This window comes from Adiantum capillus-veneris, chromosome 14 (genome assembly GCF_014529385.1).
Source record: "Adiantum capillus-veneris isolate H3 chromosome 14, ASM1452938v2, whole genome shotgun sequence".
NCBI lineage: Eukaryota > Viridiplantae > Streptophyta > Polypodiopsida > Polypodiales > Pteridaceae > Adiantum > Adiantum capillus-veneris.
Window position 1 is genome coordinate 118,817,323 of NC_140944.1, and position 24,130 is coordinate 118,841,452.

At 42.1% G+C, this 24,130-nt stretch overlaps 1 protein-coding gene across 1 annotated transcript; it reads left to right on the forward strand.

The window, feature by feature from the left end:
• Positions 1–22,335: 22,335 nt before the first annotated feature.
• LOC147443019 (uncharacterized) lies at positions 22,336–23,148 on the forward strand. The gene has a single exon (XM_086529466.1). It carries the CDS (start codon positions 22,336–22,338, stop codon positions 23,146–23,148), a length of 813 nt encoding a protein of 270 aa, XP_086385592.1.
• The last annotated feature ends 982 nt before the right edge of the window (positions 23,149–24,130 follow it).

The following is a 24,130-nucleotide window of genomic DNA, read 5'->3' on the forward strand; positions in this document are numbered from 1 at the left end:
TGGCTGCATAATTTAGCTAATTGAATGATGATTATGTAATGGATTATAGCTGTGGAGATTTAGAGAGCAGCTATAGGGAATTATAGCCAGGATTAAGCATAGCAGCTAAGGAATTTGGAGAATAAATATGAGAATTAAGAGGAGCAGTAATTAAACCATGATTACCGTGATTAGGGGCTGAGAATCCTCTGATTTTTCTGATCCAATGAATCCTCAAGATGAGAATTTCGGCAGCACCTCCCTCCTTGCTTCTCCTTCAAAAACTGTGTGTGTACCGGTAGCACCTCCCCAAGGTGTGTGTAGGTGTGTGTGTGTGTGTGTGTGCATGCCTTTAAATAGGCCTCCTCAAGCTGAAAATCGATTTGTGCTGCTATAAGTATCTGAGTGAGCACTCAGTCCTTGCATGGCAAGTCTAGTTGCCTACCCACCAAGTGTCCAGTTGGTTTAGTTAACTGGTTCTCACACTTAGTTGCAAGCTTGGAAACTTCCCAAAGACTCCCACAAGGCAAGAGGGCGCCCCCTAGCTGCTAAAGCTGGTCTGGACTGGCCTGGAACCTGTTCCCACACAGCCCCGGGCCCCCGGTGCCTCCCCGGACAATTTTATGAAAAATTGGTTTCAGGCTAAAACGGGCCATACGAGTCGGATTTTGATGCCAAAAATTGCAATAGCAAGCTCTAACTAAGGCGTACTAGCCCGAGTACCTGCCATATTTAGCAGCCCCCGGGGTTCGAAAATGCATTTTTTTTCAAATTCGGGGTACGGGTGCAATTTTTTAAGACGGTCAAAACTGTATGGGTCGGGTGACCAAAAACTTACTATTTTTGGAAAATTTTTACAAAAATTATTTTAATTCACATTTCGAAGCTTTAAAACGTTCTAAACATCATGGCACTGACAGAATTCGAAAAACTGCTAAAAATAGTAACTTTTTCCATTATATTCATTTCAAGGTACAATGGTACTCTTTTTGATCGGTGTCAGAGACCTTACACCATAAGGGGACGTCAAGTCTATTACACTCTCCCAGGAGGATTTCATCGATTGTAAAGGGGTGAGGGTGCAGGCTCGAAAAACACAACTGTAGCAAATGTAGCTTTCTCTTATTGGCTTTACAACCAAAGAAAATGTGTGATAAATCTTCTACTGATTGACATCTTTTGCCTTTACCATCACCTATTTTAGCTTTTAGGGCTCTGACCCCAGTCTATACACCCTGGTGAAGAATGGACCAGGAAAGCAATCTGCATTTAATGGGGTAGTCAAAGCTCCAGACACATTTAAATCTATAACTCCACTGCCTTGAATTCCACTGTAAATTCCATTTTCTGTTCAGATTTTTCCTTATAGCTCATGAGGCTGGAACTAAAGTTCGAGCCTTATGACCTAGATGGTTAGTTTTCAAGCCTCCTGAGCATTCTAGTATAACTTGCTCTAGTTGAGCATTCAGTCTATAGCTTTGGGACTCATACTTAAGTTCCAGCCTCACGACCTACACACTGAGCTTTCAATCCTCCTAAGTGATCTAGTAGAGCTCTTTCTACCTGGAAACTATCTAGAAGAGTTTGTATCTCACAAGGCTTGGATTGAGTCTTTACCTTATGTGGCTTGACATCAAGCACAAGAGATTCTTGAGACAAACACACTTGCAATACTCTTTCTAGTTGAGCATTCAGTCTATAGTTGCTGAGGGTTGAACTTATGTTCGAGCCTCATCACCTGGATGCTTAGTTTTCAAGCCTCATGAGCACTCTAGTATGAATTGTTCTAGTTGAGAATTTAGTCTCTAGCTATAGGGCTCGAGCCTCATGACTTGGACACTCAATTTTCTATCCTCATGAACAATCTAGTAGAGCTCTTTTTACCTAGAAACTATCTGGAAGAGTTTGTATCTCACAAGGCTTGAATTGAGTATCTACCTTATGTGGCCGGAACTTATGTTTGAGTCTCATGACCTACTAACAACTCTATTTCTAAGCATCGTGAACACTCTAGTATGGCTCTTCCAAGCTGGAACCCATCTACAAGAATCCTATCTCAATCTCTAGCTCATGAGGGTCGAACTTAATTTTGAACCTCATGATTAGGAGACTCGCTTTTCAAGCCACATGAGCACTCTAGTCAAAAAAATTCTAGCTATGAATCATCTTCAAGAGTGTTGATCATGGTAAGGTCAAGAGCCTCATGATCCAAAGATTTTTGAAAATCTCTTTCAAGTTGAAATCCATCTTGAGAATTATCCAGGTCACGAACCTCTTGACCCTCATCACATAAAGACTCAATTATTAATCCTCATGAGAGGAATCTTTCTATTTAGAGACTATTTGGAATACTATCTATAGCACTAAGCGTGAGAGCCTCATTAGCTAGAGGCTATTGGAGAAGTCTTTCTAATTGAATTCCATTTTCTAAAGTCTTGACATGGTAAGGGTTCTTGACTCTGAAGCCTTATGACCTAGAGACTTAATATTCAAGGCTCATGAGCACTATAGTGGGCTCTTGACACTTGAGCCTCATGACCCATAGATTCAAGACTCGTGAGAACTCTAGTAGCAATCTTTTTAGCTTCAAATCATTTGCAAAAGTATCTTATATTTCATCGAGGATTGAACATAAGTTCAAGCCTCATGAGTTAGAGACTCTAGCAAATCTCTTTCTAATTGATAACAATCTTTATAGTCTCTAGCTCATTAGTTTGGGCCTCATGACTTGGAGACTCAATTTCAATCCTTATGAGTTCTCTAGTACTATGATTTCTAGATAGAAACATTATCAAAAGTCTCTACCTCACCATGCTAATATTTATGTTATCATCCTTACCTAGAGACTCGTGAATCTATCTCCAAATTACTTTGTAATTTTTTCTTCATCTTGGTCTGTGGGTTGACAATTTTGGTATCTGAGGTCATGGTGAAGTTAAAAAATGTTTTCTATGTGTTGAAAAGTTTGATATTTGATACTTTTTGAAGTAACATTTTTCATGTCTCCTCCAAAGTTTTGGTAACTCTCTTTGAAGGGACTCAATTTTTGTTTTGAGAAGCACTAAACACTAGCATTTGGAGGAAACTTTTTGAAATCACAACATGTGAAACGTGCTAGAATCAGGTTTTTGTCTGGAAAATCAAGATGATGTTAGATGTTAACCCTCGTGGCTCATGGACACCCTATCGCCTACGACGGACACTGTAACCATATTATGTATTATTTAGAGTCAGGTACCGGGCTTGTCGGACCAATAGGAAAAGGGTAAGAGTGATCGCCGATGAGAGGCGCACTCTAACACGAACATGCTAGGGTTAGTTGGCTAAGCATGGGCGCCCAAGTGTGAATGGGGTGAGCTCCTATAAAAGCCAACTAAACCTAATTTTTACTCATTCTCTCATTTGTGCAATAGAAGAGTGCTCTTGCTCCATCTCCATCTCCATCTTCTTCTTCTTCACCCCCTCTTGTGTGTGTGTGTGTGTGAGAGAGAGAGAGGGAGAGTGTGTGTGCGATCGAGAATTACGAAGGCACGAAGGCGGCGAAGCGGTTGAGCGCGGCACGACTGCAGCTTCTTCTTCATCGCGGCGAGGAATCCACCACGAAGGCGAACGTAGAGCGGTGAGTGACACACCCTTTGCTCTCTTGAGCTTGCTAGTTTAGGCTTGTTGTGTGCTTGGAGCCGTTTGTGGCTCGCACACGGTGTATTGGCAAGTCCCTTGCTTCGACAGTGATGGTTCCTTTGACTCCATTGCCCTCTTTTTAAAATGTCTTGAATTTGCAAACAATTTATTGTTTTGAGTGGTGCAATTTTTGATGGAAGTGCTATTCCTTATAGAATTGTTCTTACATATCAACAATGTTAAAGTCATAGTTTCAGTTCTGTCATTGAATAAACACAAAGAAATATAGCTATGTGTTAAGGCTACGGAAATATGTTAGCTAGAAATCTATGATACCAACCTCTAGTCACATATAATAGCCTCGAACTACGTTTGAGCCTCATGCCCACATGCTAGTTAAGGTGAGGCCTGTGAAAATTTAACGTAAGTTCAATCCTCATCTTAGTATCCTACAATGCAACAAGAAGTGAGGCTTGAACTTATGTTTGAGCCTCACACCCTTGTGCTAGTGCCTTGAACTACGTTTGAGTATGTCCACTTGCTAGTTTAGGGAAGGCATCTGAGGCACAAACCTAACTTCAGTTCTCTTCTTAATATCCCACATAACCAAAACAAGTAAAGCTTGAACTCAAGCTGGAGTCCCATTTTTATGTGCTAGTGTCTCAATTTCATATGGCACAAAGGGTCCCCACAAATAACCAAGAGGTGAAATATAAAAAAAAATACTCGGGTTTTAAGTCTCATTAAAAAAATGGGACCTGAATAATTTCTAAAATTCTTAAATATGTGTTAATGCGGTAATCATGATTTTGTTGTATGCGGATGATGTAGTGCTTCTAGTACACACTTTAGAAGATGCACAAAAGCTTATGGTTGTCCTTGAGAACTTTTGCTTGCATAGTGGGCTGATTGTTAATGAATCCAAAACAAAGGTTATGCTTGTGGAAGCCAACCATAAGGAGAAGCCATGCATTGTGTACAACAATGAGACACTTCAAGTTGTTGAGAGCTTTAAGTACATTGCCCTCGAGGTTCCGTCCAATCACAAGTGGCATGAATGTGCTATGCATCATTTGGAAGTGGGAAAGAGACCATGTTATGCATTTGAGAACATGGGTAATGCGGAAAACATGAAGTGTTGGGTTATCAAGAAGTATCTTTTTGATGCATTGGTGACACCGGTTCTTCTTTATGGAGTTGAAGTGTGGGGTGGGAGCATCACAATGTCTACTTGGAAAGAGTTTGAGAATGTCCAAAAGCATTTTCTTACAAACTTTCTCCAAGTTAAGACACAATTACCATATATGCTCCTACTTCTTGAGTCAGGATCTCTTCCAATTGAGGTTCAAGGCATGGAAAGGGTTGTGGAGTACATGATAAAGATGTGTCAAAAGCCCTCACATTGACTTCCTACAATTGCATGAGAAGTAAGCTAAAAACTTCAAAAGATGTATAAAAGCAAGACCTTGAGAACGGGATGGATGCAAGACATAAAGAAGTGGTTTGGGAGATGGGATGCATTACACTTGCTACATGAAGCTTCAATTGACTCCCAAGTGAATGAAGCTTTTCTACAATGCCAATGTATTACGGCTTGGGAGAAACCTGGTGGGTTACGCTTCATACATTACACCACCCATAGTGCACCCAACTACAAAACCATGTTCTTCGCTGAAAGAGGAAACCGTACTCACACTTACATTCTTGAGCCTATCCCCTTGTTAGTGATATGCAATATCGTAGCCATTCCACTTTCTCCCATTTCCTTCGATGTGAGATAGGGCACTGGGAAATGGAGAAGAGTCAAATCGACTATGCACATTATGCTCACTGTAAGTTGAAAATTCTGAGTACCACATACTACTAGAGTGCTCAGCTTTTGGTCACATCCAAACTTGCTTCTCTCACATTTTCAGTCAAAACTTAGACCTACACAATTTCCTCTCCCACAGTGTGGCTCTCTATTGCGACTCTCATCACCACAAGTTTGGAGCATCGAGAGTCACTCATCAGTCCTACACATACTACATCACATGTAACTTTGGTCCCATAGGTCATATTTGAACTTCAAGGATGATAATAAAATCTCTCTCTCTCTCTCTCTTTCTATTTCTCTCTCTCTCTCTCTCTCTCTCTCTCTCTTTCTATTTCTCTCTCTCTCTCTCTCTCCCTCTATCTCTCTCTTTCCCTATCTCTTTCTCTCCCTCTCTTTCTCTACCTCTATCTTTCCCCATCTCTTTCTCTCTCCTCTCTTTCTCTATTTCTCTCCCTCTATCTCTCTGTTTCCCTATCTCTTTCTCTCTCTCTCTCTCTCTCTCTCTCTCTCTCTCTCTCTCTCTCTCTCTCTCTCTCTCTTTCTCTCTCTCCCTCTATTTCTCTCCCTCTATCTTTCTCTTGCAAGAGAAATTTGACATCATGAGCCACGATGTATTCAACATGAAAAATTTATGCAGAAACAGCTCTTGGGTTGATGTATGTGGTAACAATGTGGTTCCTAATTTCTCACTCCTAGAAGCTATGGTTCAAACAAACAATGTTGAGAACGTGAATGTGGAGGAATTGAATGGGAGCAATGTTTTTAGAACATTGTTATTCGTAAAATTTCCAAAGAGAAGTTAGAGACACCTCCTTCTCTTGCTATTGTTATCGAATATTTCTTCAAAACCCACTTTGGCATGTCTGAAGTTATGGTCTATGGAGCACATAGAGTGGGGAAGCAAGGAACTCCTCGCTCGAGAGAACACCCAATTGTAAGAACCATGACATATGAGATCAAATAAAAGATTATCCTTGATAATAGTTGGATCTATTTGAGGGATACAAAATGTTTTGTATGTGAAGATTGCACTATTAAGTAACAAAATATGTCTCCCAAGGCATATGAAGAAAAAAAAAAAAAAACAAGGAGATGGGTGAAAGCATGTTAACCTGTCGCGCTTTTTGTGCTAGTTAGCAGTTTCAAGTTAGCACATCTTCAAAAAGTTGGGCGTCTGGTAAATTTTTTACAAATAATATCAAAATTTGTTGGAGGTTGTACATTTGGATTCCTTGTTTCAAGTGCTTTCTATTGATATATCATATGTCATAGATCTTGGAGATGTAGCTCAAGTTATTGTACTAGTTAGCATATATCAAAATTGTGCTAGTTAGCATTGTTCGGGACATGAAAAAGCATGACAGTTTAACATGCTTTCACCTAGATCTCTCATGAAGAAAATGTGCCCAATAGGAGGCAAGTCCCTCGAGCAAATAGGGATGCGTGACCTATGGGACCGAGTTACAATTGAAAATATGCTTTGGGAATTGTAATGGATACCCATCGAATATGGGGGTTGGAATTGATGAACTAACAAGCAAAGCTGATGTTGCACTTATGGTTGAAACTTGGGAGCATGATACACAAAGGATTAACGGCTTGGAGGATTACAATGCACATTCATTGATGTGTTCAAAGAATCTCAAGCAACGAAGAGGACAAGGAGGGCTAGCATGTATGGTTAAGAAAGGATTGGTAGATTTTGTATCAATTATGAAACAAACGTTATGTATGGCTGAAAATTATGACACCAAAAAGAGCACGTATTTTTGTAGTTGGTTGCTACATTCCTCATCATGATTCCCCTTTTATGCTTGCATGGAGAGAGATCATATATTTTTTGATTTAGAAGATGACATTGCTTATTTCAAAGGTGACGGTGATGTTATTGTATTTGGGGTTATGAATGCTTGGACAAAAACATTGCAACATGATACTCAACAATTTGATGTGCCATAAATTTCAAGGGAGTTGGATGAAGTTTACTTGTATGAACGTACTTCAATGGACGAGAAAGAGCTGGATCACTACTGAAAGTTACTTTTACACATGTGTAATAGCACGGGTATGCCCATTTCCATGTCTTTGTGGAATGGAATCAATCGATTTACATGTAGAAAACATAATTGGTATATTGTGATTGACATATGCTACTCTCTGTATCCATCATACATAGCATAAAGAGTTTTATGTTTGGCGAATGCATCTCAAAATTCAACCATCGAACTTTATGTATTGACTTTTCATGTGGAGAAGCAAAGCATGATAATCTCAACCAACGGGAAGAGAGATTATCACTATGTATGGATTTCAAACGGGCACCAATGTACATTGAAATGGTTGAGAAAAAGTTACGGATAACAAAGCTTCAATATGATGCACCATTGGAAACTAAATGGAAAACTTTCAAGAAAGTTTTCCATTGTCGTCAGAAGAATGCTTTGCTAAAAAGCATCTCCATGGTATCAACAAAGATAGATCATGCAAAAAGTTGTTTGATAAAGAATGTCAAGATGCTTCAAAGTCCTTGAGAAATCTTGATACAACTATGGACAAAGAAAACTATCAAAGTCATTTGCATACATACAAGGCATTGATTCAAAAGAAGAGAAGAAGATGGTAAATAAAGCAACAACTTTTCAAGTACAAGAAAAGTCACATGCATGAAAGATTTTGGAGAAACTTGAGGGGCAAACGGGTTGAGAATTTTGGTAACTTGAGTCTTATGGATATGTACACACACTGTAGGCAATTATATGAGCAAGAAAATGATAAAAAAATACCATATTATGGTTCACTCCCATGTATGCCCTATTTTGTTACATTTTAGGATGTATGTGGTGGGCTTGGAAAGTTGGCCACTCGCAAAGCGGGATATTTTCAAAGTATCAAGCCGGAGATGATCAAATGCACGAGATATTTTTTCCATGAGTGGATGTTTGATATGTTCAACCTTTCACTTAAACATGGTGTGCCTTATGATTGGAGTACTAATTCGGTTAAGCCTTTGTATAAGGAGGGGATGTAGAGAATGTAAACAATTACCGGACTATAATGATTGGGTCTCTTATGGAAAAGTTGTTTGGGTGCAAAATGGAGATGAAATTGAGTGATTGGACTAAAAATAATGAAAAGCGTGCAAAAGGACAAGAGGGTTTCCATTGATGTCATAGCACCATTGATCATGTTGTCACTCTTCGTCTTCTCAAAGAAGAAAATCAGTTGAAAGGCAAACGATTGTATTGTTGTTTTGTGGACTTTAAGAAAGCCTTTGATATGATTCCACTTAACAAATTTTGGAGAAGGATAGAATAACTCCAAGTTCCAAGTGAGTTTATGCTTGTGGTTTCTCAAATCTATAAGAAGGTGATTTGTGAATTGCGCATGGGAAGAGAAATTTCAAAAAACATTGTAAGCACTATTGGGGTTAAATAAGGATGTCCTTTTTCACTCACTCTCTTTGATCTATGCAACAATCAATTGGAACAAATGGTACTTGACTTTATGCAAGAAGAAGGCATTGAAGAAGTCACTATTTGCAATGTGGTAATAATATTTTTGTTGTATGCGGATGATGTAGTGCTTCTAGAACACACTTTAGAACATGCACAAAAGCTTATGGTTGTCCTTGAGAAGTTTTGCTTACCTAGTGGGCTGATTGTGAATGAATTCAAAACAAAGGTTATGCTTGTGTAAACCAACCATAAGGAGAACCCATGCATTACGTACAACAATGAGACACTTGAAGTTTTTGAGAGCTTTAAGTGCCTTGGCCTTGATGTTCCGTCCAATCACAAGTGGCATGAATGTGCTATGTGTCATTGGAAGCGGGAAAGAGAGTATATTATGCATTTGAGAACATGTGTAATGTAGCAAACATCAAGTGTTGGGTTCTCAAGAAGTACCTTTTTGATGCATTGGTGACACCGGTTTTTCTTTATGGAGTTGAAGTGTGGGGCAGAGCATCTCAAAGTCTACTTGGAAAGAGTTTAAGAATGTCCAAAAGAGTTTTCTTACAAGCTTTTTCCAAGTTAAGACACAAAGACCATATATATTCTCCTACTTCTTGAGTCAAGATCTCTTCCAATTGAGGTTATGGGCTTGGAAATGGTTGTGGAGTACATGATAACGATGCGTCATAACCCCTCACATCAACTTACTACAATTGTATGGGAAGCAAGCAAAGAAGTTCAAAAGACACATAGAAGCAAGATCTTGAGCACGGGATGGATGCAAGACATAAATAAGTGGTTTGGGAGATGGGATGCATTACACTTGCTACATGATGCTTTAATTGACTCCCAAGTGAATGAAGCTTTTCTACAATGCCAATGTATTATGGCTTGGCCCAACTACAAAATCATCTTCTTCACTAAAAGAGGAAACCGTACTCCCACCTACATGCTTGAACCTAAACTTTTGTCGGTGATACGCACTATCGCAGCCATTCTTCTTAGATCCCATTTCCTTTGATGCGAGACAGGGCATTGGGGCAATGGAAAAGAGTTAAATCGATTGTGCACATTATGCTCACTATAAGTTCGAGAGTCTGAGTACCACACACTACTAGAGTGCTCAAATTTGGTCACATCCGAACATGCTTCTCTCACATTTTCATCCATAACTTAGATCTACACACTTTCCTCTCCCAGCCACAGTATGGGCTCTCCATGGCGAATCTCATCACCACAACTTTTGTTAGCTGCAATTGAGATAGCTGGCGTAATGGTTAATTAGGTGCTGTCTATTTATTTTACTAATTGATTTGATGATGATTTTGTAGAGTGGAATGTGGGGAGTTGATGAAGAGGCGACGACAATTACTCTTGGCCATTTTATATTTGCACAGTATCTTAGAACATCATTTCAATAAGCCACTATGGCTCTATAAAAGGTTGTAATGGGAACTCCCCTTATGGGTCATGCAAGAACTAATGAGCTTCACTCATTTGCAAAAGTAAAGTGGTTGTAAAAAGAGGGGCCTCAATTTTTGGCACCTTAAACTCAAAATAATATAGTAAATATCAACTCCACAAGAGAGGTGCCGTGGAGTTTGGGGCTAGATTTAGGCCTTTCTCTTGCAGATTCTCTTCTCTACTCTCTTATGCTATGGTTATCTGTTGTGTACCCTCTAATCTAGTCTCCATCTCTTACACATCTCTTACACTCTCTTACAAGCTTGTCTATGTCAATTCTATGTTTACTGTGTGTGTGTGTGTGTGTGTTATAGTCTAGGTGAGTGTGTATGATTGGAAATTGGAAGAAGAGGTGGACAGGTTGATGGTGATTGCTTGGAAGCTTGTGTTGAATATTTTAAGCGGTCGATCTCCCCCTCTTCTCCCAACAGTGGTATCAGAGCCAAGGTTTCGTTTCACGAGGAGTAATTGTACAAACATGAAGGCTCGATCTCGGTAACTAAGAAGACGATGCTAAGAAGGTCAAGGTATTTTTTTTCAATATTGTTAATAAAAATTCTACTAATCATATCAATGGCTGCAACACCAGAGCATTGGTGGAAGCAATTGGCAACAAAAGTTTCAAAAATTATAGAAGATTGAAATTGAAAAATTGAAGTTTGATTTTCTCTAATCAGATTTATTATTATGGTTAATCCTTTATAAAGTTGACTAACAAGCATAAAATTAAGAAAGAAAAGTATGGCAAATTTTTCATGCCTATTTTTGCTAGCGCTTAAAGCTTGTGTAGAAGGGGCGAAGAGGAGAAACGAAAGAAGAGGAGCCAATATATATAAAGCTCGGCATGCTTTGAATTTGTGTGGAAAATAGCCTGCTATAGTAGCGATAATAAGACAAAAGAGATGAGTTGTCATAAGCCTTAAATTATTATCGATCGTGGCTAATCATAAATGTAATGTTGCATGTGATCATCATTTCAAGGAGAGCTTCGGATCCAAAATTCCCACAAGAGCGCAAATGAGGTAGAGAGAAATGAAGAGGGGAGAAATTGAAGGGTGAGTAATCAACCTTATCCTTGGCTTCGCCTTTTCACTTCGCCTTTCCATGCAAAGGACGTGGATCATTTTCAAGGAATTGAGCATCGAGTTGAGGTTGAGCTCGATCGGTGCAAGCTCTCAAGCAATCAAACGAAGAAGCGCAATTTAAAGATGGGACAGAAACTACGAAAAGCAGTCATGGGAGTCCTCCCTTGCGGGCAAGGAACACCTCTGTCGACCACAGCAAAAGCCTGCACAATCTGTATCAAAGGGGCGCCCTACTGCTGTAATCAACTTTTTATGCTGCCTCGCAACCCGAAAACGCCTGTAGATGTCGCCCTCACTCTCTTTCTCTTGCTCGCATTGTTCGGCTATGCTCCTGCTCACTGCCACTTTACTTTCCTCCATGCATTCACATGCAGCTTAAGTGGTGCTTATTAAAGCATTGGCCAACCACCCCTTTTGGCCGCCCACTCAACTCAAGGACTGATAGTCCTTAAGGGTGCAATCACCCCTCCTATTCAGCCTCTCGGCCGGTTACCAAATGCGATAATAAAATAAAGCCCTGGTTTCCCCTTGGTCTCGAGTCACAAATGCCACTTGAGGGCATAGAGTAAAGGAGAAACTCGCCCCAAAATAGAGAAATATAGTGTACAAATTCAAAAAATAAATGAAACAAATTTTAAATTTTGATAAATATTAGTTATTATATTGGCCATCCACTCTCATTAACCCTGGTCGCTTCACCATAAACTTATCATCTACCCTCAATTATGAATGCCTTGGCTCCCCCCCAACCTTAAAGATGACTTGTCAACCGTCCATGCTACCTAGGCCGTTCTAGCACTAGCCACCCGACTAGATCTACCAAAAACCTCGTAGGAAATCTCTATAGCTCCGAAAACTTTCACACCCTTATTCCATAAAGCCACCAATTGGTCACCCATGAAGGCCTTTGATGCTAGCCTCCTAAGTCAATGCATCTCGGCTAACACGCGCTCAGACCTAGTTTCAAAATCCCAAATTTCAGTGAACAACCAAATAGGAAAGCTAACATACACATCATTTGAGACATCAAAATTATCATTCCAAAAGAACTTGGAAGTGGTAGCTTGCTTTCTCATGATTACCCCCAGGACCATGTTCAAAAGCTCTCAAAGCGGACAGAAACCACTGAAAAGGCTTGCAAGATAGCCTACTGGATTTGACAACCAGGTAAATTAATCTAAATTTATCACATTTTCTTTAATTTTCTTGAAAACATGTGTTTAAACAAATTTTATTTGATGAACTTTGTGTTATTAACTCTCTATGGAGTTTTCTCTATTTATACGTTGCAGAGATGGCACCCAGAAGACAGTGGAAGAATCTACTAATCACATCTCTGTATTTGAAGCCATTTGGATTGCCTACCACCAACAGTCAAAATATGTATCTTAAAAGTTTATATTGACCTTGGTTCTAATGTTGACAGATCACAAATACAATCACTTGTAAGTACAAAATTCTCTCGAGGATTGTGAGCTTCAAAACACCAGATTTACTATGGTTTACATTCTTTTCAAGAAGCTAAATGCCAACTCATTAAGTTGCTAAAATGACATCATTACTTTATTTACTACTAGTATGCTAACTCTATTTCTACATTGAACCATGTCTATATAACAAAATATACTAATTTCTTCATAATAGCATTTACTTATTTGATGGAAAAGTGAAGTTTAGCAAGTTGCTATGGTATTGCATATCTTATAGATTTGGGCTTACTGGCCCTAGCAGGTACTAAATTCTTGGTAAAGTTTTCTTTTCAGATAATCATACTTGTGGCCACCTCATGTGCCACCTTCTATGGTTGTAATGCACGATATGCTGGGCATGAGGACTCTTAAGATCATGTGCATTCTCCATGTCCGTAGCTCATGCTTGGATACTCACTATATTTTCGGTCATGGTCTTTATTTAAACAAGAAGCCTAATCTTGTAATGTATTTTAATAGTTAATTACCTTCACATTGGCACATTCACAATGCATTCCACATTAGTCTTTTAAGACCTTTCAGAGGACCCCTACCTACACACCACATTTTTGAAGATCCACCTTCCCTTGTAGACAAAGAAGAACAACTCATCCCTGACAAAAAGTTGATCACGAGACCACCACTACACGCACTGGCCTCGTTTATAACTGTTACCTTTTAACTTTCAAGGGCCACCCTAGAGAGGATGCCAAATGGATGCCTGAAAATATTTTTCGCAACTTCCCCGACCTTCTCCGCAGTTTCCATCACTCACGGACCAGTTGATTTCTCTATTGTGCAACTGAGGACAGTTGCTAGCCCTGGTGGGAGGGATGTTACGAGACTAGGCACCCTTCTGTTGTAGTGGTTAGCTGCAATTGGGATAGCTGGCGTAATGGTTAATTATGTGCTGTCTATTTACTTTACTAATTGAGTTGATGATGATTTTGTAGAGTGGAATGAGGGGAGTTGATGAAGAGGCGATGGCAATTACTCTTGGCCATTTTATACTTGCACAGTATCTTAGAACATCATTCCAATAAGCCACTATGGATTTGTAAATAGTTGTAGTGGGAACTCCCCTTATGGGTCATGCAAGAACTAATGAGCTTCACTCATTTGCAAAAGTAAAGTGGTTGTAAAAAGAGGGGCCTCAATTTTTGGCACCTTAAACTCAAAATAATATATTAAATACCAACTCCACTAGAGAGGTGCCGTGGAGTTTGGGGCTAGATTTAGGCCTTTCTCTTGCAGATTCTCTTCTCTACTCTCTTATGCTATGGTTATTTGCTTTGTACTCTCTAATCTAGTCTCCATCTCTTACACTCTCTTACAAGCTTGTCTATGTCAATTCTATGTTTACTGTGTGTGTGTGTGTGTCATAGTCTAGGTGAGTGTGTGTGCTTGGAAATTGGAAGAAGAGGTGGACAGGTTGATGGTGATTGCTTGGAAGCTTGTGTTGAATATTTTAAGCGATCGATCTCCCCCTCTTCTCCCAACAACTTTGGAGCATCGAGGGTCACTCACCAACCATACACATTCTACATCACATGTAACTTGGTCCCATAGGTCATATTTGACCTCGGAGGAAGATAATAAATTATATATATCTATCTATCTCTCTCTTTCTCTCTCTCTCTCTCTCTCTCTCTCTCTCTCTCTCTCTCTCTCTCTTAGCTCGTCGAATCCCGCCTACATAGAACTTCAACGTTTTTGCCCTAGCCTAGCTTTGTTTCTTGGTCTCCCCCTTGCGCAAGGGAGACCCTGTGGGGGGCGTTAACACACAATCCACGTGCCCTTGCCCAGCCTGACTCTATTGCACTTCTACTGCAACTCTGTTGCACTTCTACTATGAATTTGCTGCATTTCTGCCTGCTCGTCCAACACACGAAGGGATTTGGTTCAAGAGACTCTCTCTCTCTCCCCATCTCTCTCAGCTCGTTGAATCCTGCCTACACAGAGCTTGGATTAAGGCTTCTATTTTAAAAATTAAACCCAAGTAAGCCCTTGATCTCTAGCAGTTTCAACAAAAACCCGCTTTTTAGCTCGATGTCATCTTTTGGTACCCCTATTGCGCACAAGAGCTTTCTTACAGTGGTAGCGGCACCAAGGAAGGACCCCGCCGCCCAGGAAGCACGAATCACAACCCTTGAGACTCATATTCAAGAACTCGTCAAGGAGAATGATAGGCTCAAAAAACGTATACGGAAGCTTGAAGATGCAAAGCAAGTAGAGAGCCAAGCTCTTCTTGAAAAAACACACGCAGTCGAAGCCTCACTCATCAAAACTTGCATGGTAGCGCAAAAAGAGTCACATGAAGCAACACATAAGAAGATTGACACCAAGATATATGTGGCCCTACAAGAATGATGGCTACAAGAATCTCTTGGCCTCAAGGTTAGAATTGGGGGGCTACACTCACCGTGGTGTACCACGGAGGACACCCTCGAGGAAGCAATCGCCAAGCTCAATGACATTGTTCAACGTGTCTACATCAAGCCCGGAACTGTTTCTTGGATCAATGATGCACATAGACATGTGCCACCCGATCATTGCATACTGACTTTCAAGGACAAAGATGAGCGTATGAAGCTGCTATGTCAATCTTTACTTTTCAAGGGAAAAAAGCTTTGGATTGTTGAAGAATTGACCATGAATCAACTCAAGAGTAAAGTGAGCGAGCTCAAGAAGCTGCATGAAGCACATATGCATGGACCAACTCACGAGTAAAGCGAGCGATCTCAAGAAGATGCATGAAGCATGTAAGCAAGGAAAATGGACAGTCTACCAAGGTGGCAAAGCGATCATTCAGGAGTTTTGAAATCCCAAACCGGCTCTCCCCTCAGTTGACCCCTCTTAGGTTTTTGTTCCCCCCTTTTTCCCCTACTCTACCCTCTTGATGGACCCTCAATCCCTAACTGATATGTATCATCCCGACTGAGAAGGAATTGTTGTAATGTTGTGCTTTTTCATCCCATGGGTCATATATGACCTCCGTGGATGATAATACAATCTATCCATTCTCTCTCTCTCTCTCTCTCTCTCTCTCTCTCTCTCTCTCTCTCTCTCTCTCTCTCTCTCTCTCTCTCTCTCTCTCTCTCTCTCTCTCTCTCTCTCTCTCTCTTCACCCTCTTTTCTAGCTAGAGACAGCCCGCGGCTGCGCTACAGCCCTGCCCCAGCGCGACACTGCACCCCACCTGCCCAACGCTTATCTGCTACCCGCGTCAGTCAACACACCCAGAGGGGCGCCCTAAGCTTCAGAGCCATTGCAGCATCCTGACGACTTTCCCCCTGCTTGTCGCGGTGCCGCCTTCTCACCCGCTCGACCCAGCCACACGCCATGGCTTTCAAAAAACCTATTAAGGTTGGATGAGGGCCTCTTCCCATGCCGACACACAGCCGCCCAATCGGCTCCCTCAGTTCAGTATTGAAACAAGCATCCTCTCCAAGTACCCCCCTCTCCAGCACCATCACCACGATTGGGAGAAAAACCTTTGCATGTGCGTTGCGTACCCCAAAGAAACCGTCCGACATACGAACCTCGGACTGGGATGCCCTCCAAGCAAAAATTTAGGCGTTACAAGAGGAGAACCTCCTCCTTCGACAACGCCTAGATACAATTGAAGGACGTCTCACGAACCTCGAACAGAAGCACTCCACCAATGAAGGAGAGATGGAGGCAAAAGCCTTAAACACAGTTCAAGCACAGGTTCAAGAGATCACCGCAAGTCTTCCATCCCTTTCAAGAACTTTAAATACCGTTCTATTGAACTCACATGATAGGTTACATTTTTATTAGGTGACCTCCCTAGGAAGGACGTTCCAAGAAAAAACATTGTAGAAAAGAAGAGGCCCTGAAGCGGTGAGGAGTTTGTTGATCTCAGGTCTGCTATAGTCATAGGTAGCAACCTCGCGTGTGGCAAAAAGGCATTGAGCAACGGCAAGAAGGGCAAATTAAGGTGGATCTCAACTGACCAAGGGCTAGTACAAGAGAGATTCCTAAGGGGGGTGTCATAGCTGGAGGTGGCCATCCTTGATAGGTGCACCATAAGGAGGCAAACACTAGACAATCCACCGTCCAAAAAGAGCCCAAGGGGGCAAGTAAAGCACCCCCAAAGGGGGGCAGCTAGTCTTGGGTTCTAGCAATCAAAGCCAAGAGCACAAAATATCAATCAATGTGTAGCCAAGAGCACTGCAAAAGGAGGACTGAGAAGAGGCATCATGACTTATGTCAACGCGTAGACGTCACAAATGGCATTGATGAAAGCTTGGGAAAATTGCCATCTCTCTCTCGTGTTGGGGTTAAGGACTATGTGCCTTGACGGGTCGCCCAGGTCATGGGCGCCCACCCACTGTTACCCTATACTTATAGTGAGTATACTGTATAGGGGGAGCTGCCACTTCACAGTCTCCCCACCCACATCGTGTGTGTGTCTCCTTCTGTCTCTCTCTCACTCTCCGTCTGTGGTGCTCCCCGATCCCCTTCAATTGGTTTGTAGTGGATGATTGCAGAGGAGGCTAAGATGTCAGCGATTATGCAGTCATTCCTTTCTATGCTCGACAGTGAGCATGGGGATATAGTTTTGCAAGATATGTCTTCCGGCAGACACCTAGAGCAGCTGGTTTGCTCTGAGGTTGCACGACAGGTTTATGCGTCTTTTGCGGACAACAAGGAGATGCATGTGGCTGACACGCCTTGTCAGTCAGAGATGCCTATTTCCAGGGATATATATGTTGATGCATGCTCCATAGAGCTAGCAAGGCCCGCTAGTATTGCATCAGCATTCGGTGGTCTCATGTATGAGATGCTGATCTTGAGACCGGATATCGCAGCTGCAATGGGAGCATTTGCAGTTGGGGTTGTCAATCGTTTGTTGACTAATGATGGCATAGTGCACGAGGGAGATATGCAGATATTGCGTACATACTTGTAGTACGTGTGCTGTATGTCTGGTGGTGTATGGACTTACACGGGAGCAGGACAGCTGGATGCACACGATCATAGCCAGCCAGTAGACATTGGTTGAGAGAGGTTTTCTCTCGTCTTTTGTAGTCTTTAGACTAGGTTCCCTTGCTTAAAGGCACAGTCGCCTTTAAGTGGGAGGTTGTTGGGGTATAGGCGCCTGTGCCTTGCCCGACCGCCCAGAGTCTGACTTGTATACCTTATACATAGCATAAGTGTATAGGGAGCTGCTCATTCATTGAGGCTCCCCACCCATATCTGTGTGTTGTGTGTCTCCTTCTCTCTCTCACTCTCCGCCTGTGGTGCTCTTCGATCCCCTTCATCTCAAAGCTACATTCTTCTCCTCTTTCTTGATTCAAGAAGAGGAGGACCTCTCTATCAATATCCTTGACCCGCTCAAGGAGAACACACTCTCTATAGAAGATTCCATTGCCTCTCCCAAAGGCAAAAATTGGATTGAAGCCATGAAGGACGAGATTCAAGCACATGAAGAAGCCTTAACTTGGACTATCACGCCAAGGCCATATGATGCAAATGTCATCAGCTGCCGATGGATTTTCAAGGAAAAGCATCACCTCACCCCAATGATTTGGTCAAACGCTACAAAGCAAGGCTTGTCGCAAAGGGCTATACCCAACAACATGGTACCAATTTCACTGATACCTACTCTCCCGTAATGGGCTTCACATCAATTTGCATACTTGCTGCATTAGCCGCATTCTTTTAGATTCCTCTTTATCACATTGACATTCGCATTGCATTACTACATGGATGGCTAGATCAATTCATTTATATGGCTCAACCACCCTATTTCTATTGTGAGGATCCCAACTATCTATGTATGTAAGCTCAATAAGCCTATATACAATCTTAAGCAATCTGCACGACAATGATTCAAGATCTTGCAAGATTCACTAATCAAATGGGGATAGGTTCAATGCACTTTCAACCCCAATTTATTCTATCATACTCTCTTTTATGGGTGGGAAATTACTGGTGTGTATGTTGACGACAACTCTATCATTGCAAGTGATGAGACATATGTCTCACATGTTGTGGAAATGTTCAAAGAAGAATTCCCTGTGCATAACAACAACCATATGACTTACTTCTTGGGCATAGAGGTCAATAGGGATCCAAATGGAAATTTCATCAAGCTCTCATAACAAAAATATATTGAAGACATATTGGGTGAGTATGGTCTTCTCTCTTCTAAAGCCCAACTCTCAACACCACTCCCTGTCAAGCATAAACTCTTCACATCTCTGCCACCATCTACTGATGAACTTACACTATGTCAAGCGTTCCCTATGCTAGCTTGATTGGCCAGCAAAGGTACCTTATTTCATGCACAAGGCTTGACGTTAGATTCATTGGTCATGTATTATCTTGCCATATGAAAGCACCTCACAAATGCCATGGTCTAGCTGCCAAGAGATAATTGTGCTACTTACATCACACTCGTCATCATTATCTCTCCTATTATCATTAGCAACACTCATTACCACTATCACTCAAAGGTTTTGGTGATAGCAATTTGGGGCATGTTTTTCTTCTTGCAGGTGGTGCTATTTCTTAGCAAGCAAAGTGCCAGACTGTGAGGGCCATGCCCGAGGACCATGGAGTGTACCATCTCCAAATGGATACACCGTAATCTTCGACATCCCTCCCAATTGAGACTGACACCAAGATATGACTCAACCTACTCTTCGATGCCAAGTCAAGGGGGTGATAACATTCAATTTCTCTTATATGGATCACTTAGCCCCAAAGAACCTTTGCTTAATGGTCAAACTTACCAATCGATGTCATCAGACTAACTTTGAACTCAACCTTCCAAGGTCAATTGGTGGGAGTTCTCTAATTCACCCTTGGTTTCAGGTCATTTATGTTTTTTTCCCAATTATAATCGAGCACAGCCATCAATGTGTTCCCCTAAGGTGAGTGTATTATAATCTACATGAATCCCTCGATCCCAAGCTATTCTCCTGCTCCATAGATTGGAATCCCATTGCCCTGCAACATAAAATTGGGTTCAACTTTTCGGCCAACAATTAACCCTCCGAAATCCTCCCACCCAACCAAACCATTTGATAAATGCACCTTTCCAAGGTAATACTATGATACTAGAAAACAACATTCCAATCATGTCGAACCAAGAATACATTTCAAGCATTTAAAAGCAGCATGCAAACTATTGCATATCCTTGCAAATGTGCATTTATCAGGTCGTTCCCACCTTTCTCCTTTATATAATATTTTTACTTCCTTTTTCCTGTAATATTAGTAAACTTATCTAGTTATCTTTCAAGAAATCACATATATTCCTCCAGGCATATCCCTATTCTTGTCCCAGGACTCGAGTATCCTGTCTCCTCTGCCACGTGTGGAGGTGGCACCTTTACACAAATTCCAATTCTTATTTTTCTTTCTCTAGTGTGGGAAAGGCTTTAAAGATAATCTACTTGAGGTTTTCTTTAAATCAATAATCGTGAGAAGAAGAGCAAAGGTCTGGCTAATGAGGACAATTGCGGACTAGCCCCTTTAGGCCCCCCTAGCCTTTCCAAGGTTCCTTTTAACCAAACAATTTGAAGAGCTCCTTAATTAAATCACATCCTTCTCAATTATCATGATCCCTCCATGGATCCTTTTTCCTTCCTCCTTTTCCCGTCGGCATCAGGCCTACCCAGACTAGGCTGATTTCCAGACACATCTACGGGTCCCATTCACCCAGCCGGGACACACTCCCATTCAATCCCTATTTCTAGGGCAGTGAATGAACCCGATCTCACAACATAGACCAACGGTGTCGGGGGATATGTGTTCGCTACGTGAGCCAGGCCTCTAACTGTGGGAGGTGTGAAAGAGAGAGAACAAGAACAATAGATGCAACTGAATCTGGAAATCACCGTAATCATTAGTTAATTGATTAATGCTTGAGTACAACTTAATCTTTAGCCAAGGCGGGCTGTTAACAGCACCGTCACTTGGATCATCTACTAATTAGGAGTTTAAGCTCTCGTTTACAGGATTAGCCGGGCCGTTAACGACACCGAACTTAAGAAAATGCTATTGTAATCTTTAACAAATGACGGTGATGGAAATTATCTCTTGTCGCGTTATCTGATTCAAGTTCCATTAGATTCTGCAAGCTTCAAGTCAGTTCACTGCCTCAATCCTCAAGCCTCAATTATTATCAATTATCCTGCAATTTCCTGCTTTGTGCGCTTTGCACTGCCTTATCTGTCGTTCACGACCTCAACTTCTCATTTAATCAACTTGATTTTTTATTGCCTTCAAGCTCCGACTCCCTTTCCAAGCCGCTTCAATCTTCCTTTCTTGATTACCTTCTTCTGCTCGAAACCTTTCACTCGTTATATTTTCTCTTCTTAGTTGAATGTCGAGAGCAAGAGAGAGAAGAGTCTTCTTGCTTGTGCACGAGAACAAGTCCCTTTGCTTATCCGAGAGAGAGAGAGAGAGAGAGAGAGAGAGAGAGAGAGAGAGAGAGAGAGAGAGAGAGAGAGAGAGAGAGAGAGAGAGAGAGAGAGAGAGAGCGAGAGAGAGAGAGAGATAGAAATTAACCCTCCTGGCTCCCCTATGTCGCCATGGCAGAGAGAGAGAGAGAGAGAGAGAGAGAGAGAGAGAGAACTCCTTGCTTTGATTGGCGATCGAGAGAGAGAAACCTCACCTTGGCTCCCTTCACCTCCTCGCCTTGGTTACCCTTGCTTCGTCAAGTTCGAGAGGGAGCGCTTTGCCTCCTCTTCTTCTCCTTCGTTCAGCTCTCCTTGAGATCCCTCGCCTTCACGTTTTTTCTTCCCATAGCATCCCATGCAAAAGGCCCCTATTAATAGCTCTTTTCCCTTCTTAAGCAGTGGCGCTTGCGTCATTGACGTGGCGCGTGAACGTACATGATGACATGGCAGTTGGTGATTTTGGCAGCTCAGATGACGACCCCGCTGGTCCCGGAAGGGAGCTCCATGGCCTCCTCAGCATTTTTCGCCTCTGCCACGAGCTCGTCTGAGTGCTTCCCCTCTCTGTGCGTCTCTTTCTTTTCTTCCACGCTGCCTACTCGTCCTGTTGCTGCCCGCCATGGCCTCCTTATTTTCCCCCCATTACACACAATGGGTTTTTTGTGGGCGGACGGCCTTGACCTTTAATATTGGGAGGCCTAGCCCATTTTGGGCGGCCAACTCCCTTCTCTTAAGCTCGGATTTCATTTGGTAGCATATCGACATAGCAAGACTCTCAAGAAAGCAGAAGGTCATCACCCAGAACAGGCATGGTAGCTTCTTGTGAATTGTAATGCTCATAACAGCATTGTAAATAACGCCAAAAGTTGCCCAGTTCAGTCGCGTCGGCAACTGACACCGATCTTAATCCAGATTATCCGATCAACCTAGACTGTATCTGACGAGCCGTAAATTCCTTTAGACGTCTTTAACTGCATAGAACGCATACAAAACCTGCTGGGCTATAAAATTCCCAGATGGCCACCACCGTTCTCTTGTCGGAATCCTCTTCAACTCTTGTGCCACCAACGCACTCTCCCACAACTAACATGGCCTCGCTACTCGGAAACCCGCATGCTTTGGATCACTACGAACACATCACGGAGGAGTTGGAAAAGCTCCCCGAGGATTCCTTCGACTTCTCTTCAGCCCTGGCCAAAAATAGCTTGGACCACAACCATGTGAATGAGACTTTGTCCCCCACCTTAGCCTTACCCCGGGTTGTCAAAAAACCTTTGGATAACCGCAAGAAGGTTGCTCCTTCATCCTACCTCCCCACCATTTCGGCAACACCACCACAACTCAAGAAACCTATTGATTTCGAGGTAATTCTCTCCAATTCCATCTTAGAATTCAAGAAACTACATGGCAAGCTAGGAAGAGCTAAAGGTTTCCTTGCACAACTCAACGAGTTAATCCGTAACCAAAAAGCTCCCAAAAGCCTTTGTATCAAACCTCCAAAGCTTACCATTGATGATTCCCAAGCCCAAGCTCTTCTCAATGCCAAGCTTGCTTCACTCACCATACAATTCCAACTTAATTCCACGCAAGCTCTTATCCAAGCACAAACTATACTCATAAATAACCTCCAATCTTATTTGGATGGGTACCACTCTCTTGTTGAAGAGTGCTTCAATGATCTCAACAATAGGTTGCTCTTAATTTCCATCCCCCTATTGTCAAAAGAAGATTGGAGTCTCAAGCTTACAGAATGGAAAACCTACTCTCTCAACCTCTTCCTCTTCAAAATCCAAACTTACATTTTGAATGCCCATCTTAATGCTACCTAGGAGGAAGATGCCATACATGCACGTAAAAGATCCATCAATATATTGGAAGAAGAAGTCCTTTCTCTCCCTAAAGAGAAAACTATTAAAGAGCTTGTGGAGCAAGTGGTAACGGAGCACTTAAGTTCAAATCACACTAAACCTCGCTTTCCCTCCCCCCCTTTACCAAGCAAGCCCTATCCCCCTCCCAAAAAAGCTTTCTTATCTCCACATAGAACCTTCTACCCCCCTTCCAAAAAAACCCTTCCAATCCCCTAGACCCTATATCCACCCCACCCCCTTCCCATCAAAACATCAATCCTTAGCTTCTAAACCATCTCAAGCCTTAGCCTATAAACGACCTTTAGAATCTTCCCACAAAGACTCTTCTCCTTGCAAGAAAAAACCCAACTTCGTCCACAACCTCAACGCACCTATCAATCCTGCCTACCCTCTTAAACCTCGTAGCCCCCAACACCCCACCACTTCACACCCCGCTCTACCGCCGGTTTCCTCCTCCTCCCTCAAGAAAGCCTCATCTCAACATCACACCTCCCACTACAATTCAAAGCACTCGGGAAAAGACAAAGGGAGGAGGGACTAGGGCTACAACACCCCACCACATGGGTTCATCTTTTCTTCTCCAAGCCCCCCCTCCTCCCTAACCTTTGGATCTCCAACACCGCCTCTACAATACCTTTTGACAAAGAATACCTTGAGCCCCCCACCTCCAAAGGGCGAGTGAGAAGAAAGTTTTGGCTACCCCTCACAAACCCTCATGGCTACAAGCTTCTCCTTTTTGGTAATCTTAAAGCCTTTTCATTTGATAATGGGGTTTCTAATTTTAAAGTGCACAACCTTACGCCTAAGGTACTCTCTCTCCCGGAAAAGCGTTGCCTAGCTTTAGGTTTAAAGTACATCCCCCCCCCCCCCCCCCCCCCTCCTAATCCTTCCCCGTCTTCACTTCTTAAGGCACATGGCGTCATGGCAAGATTTCTCAACCTAA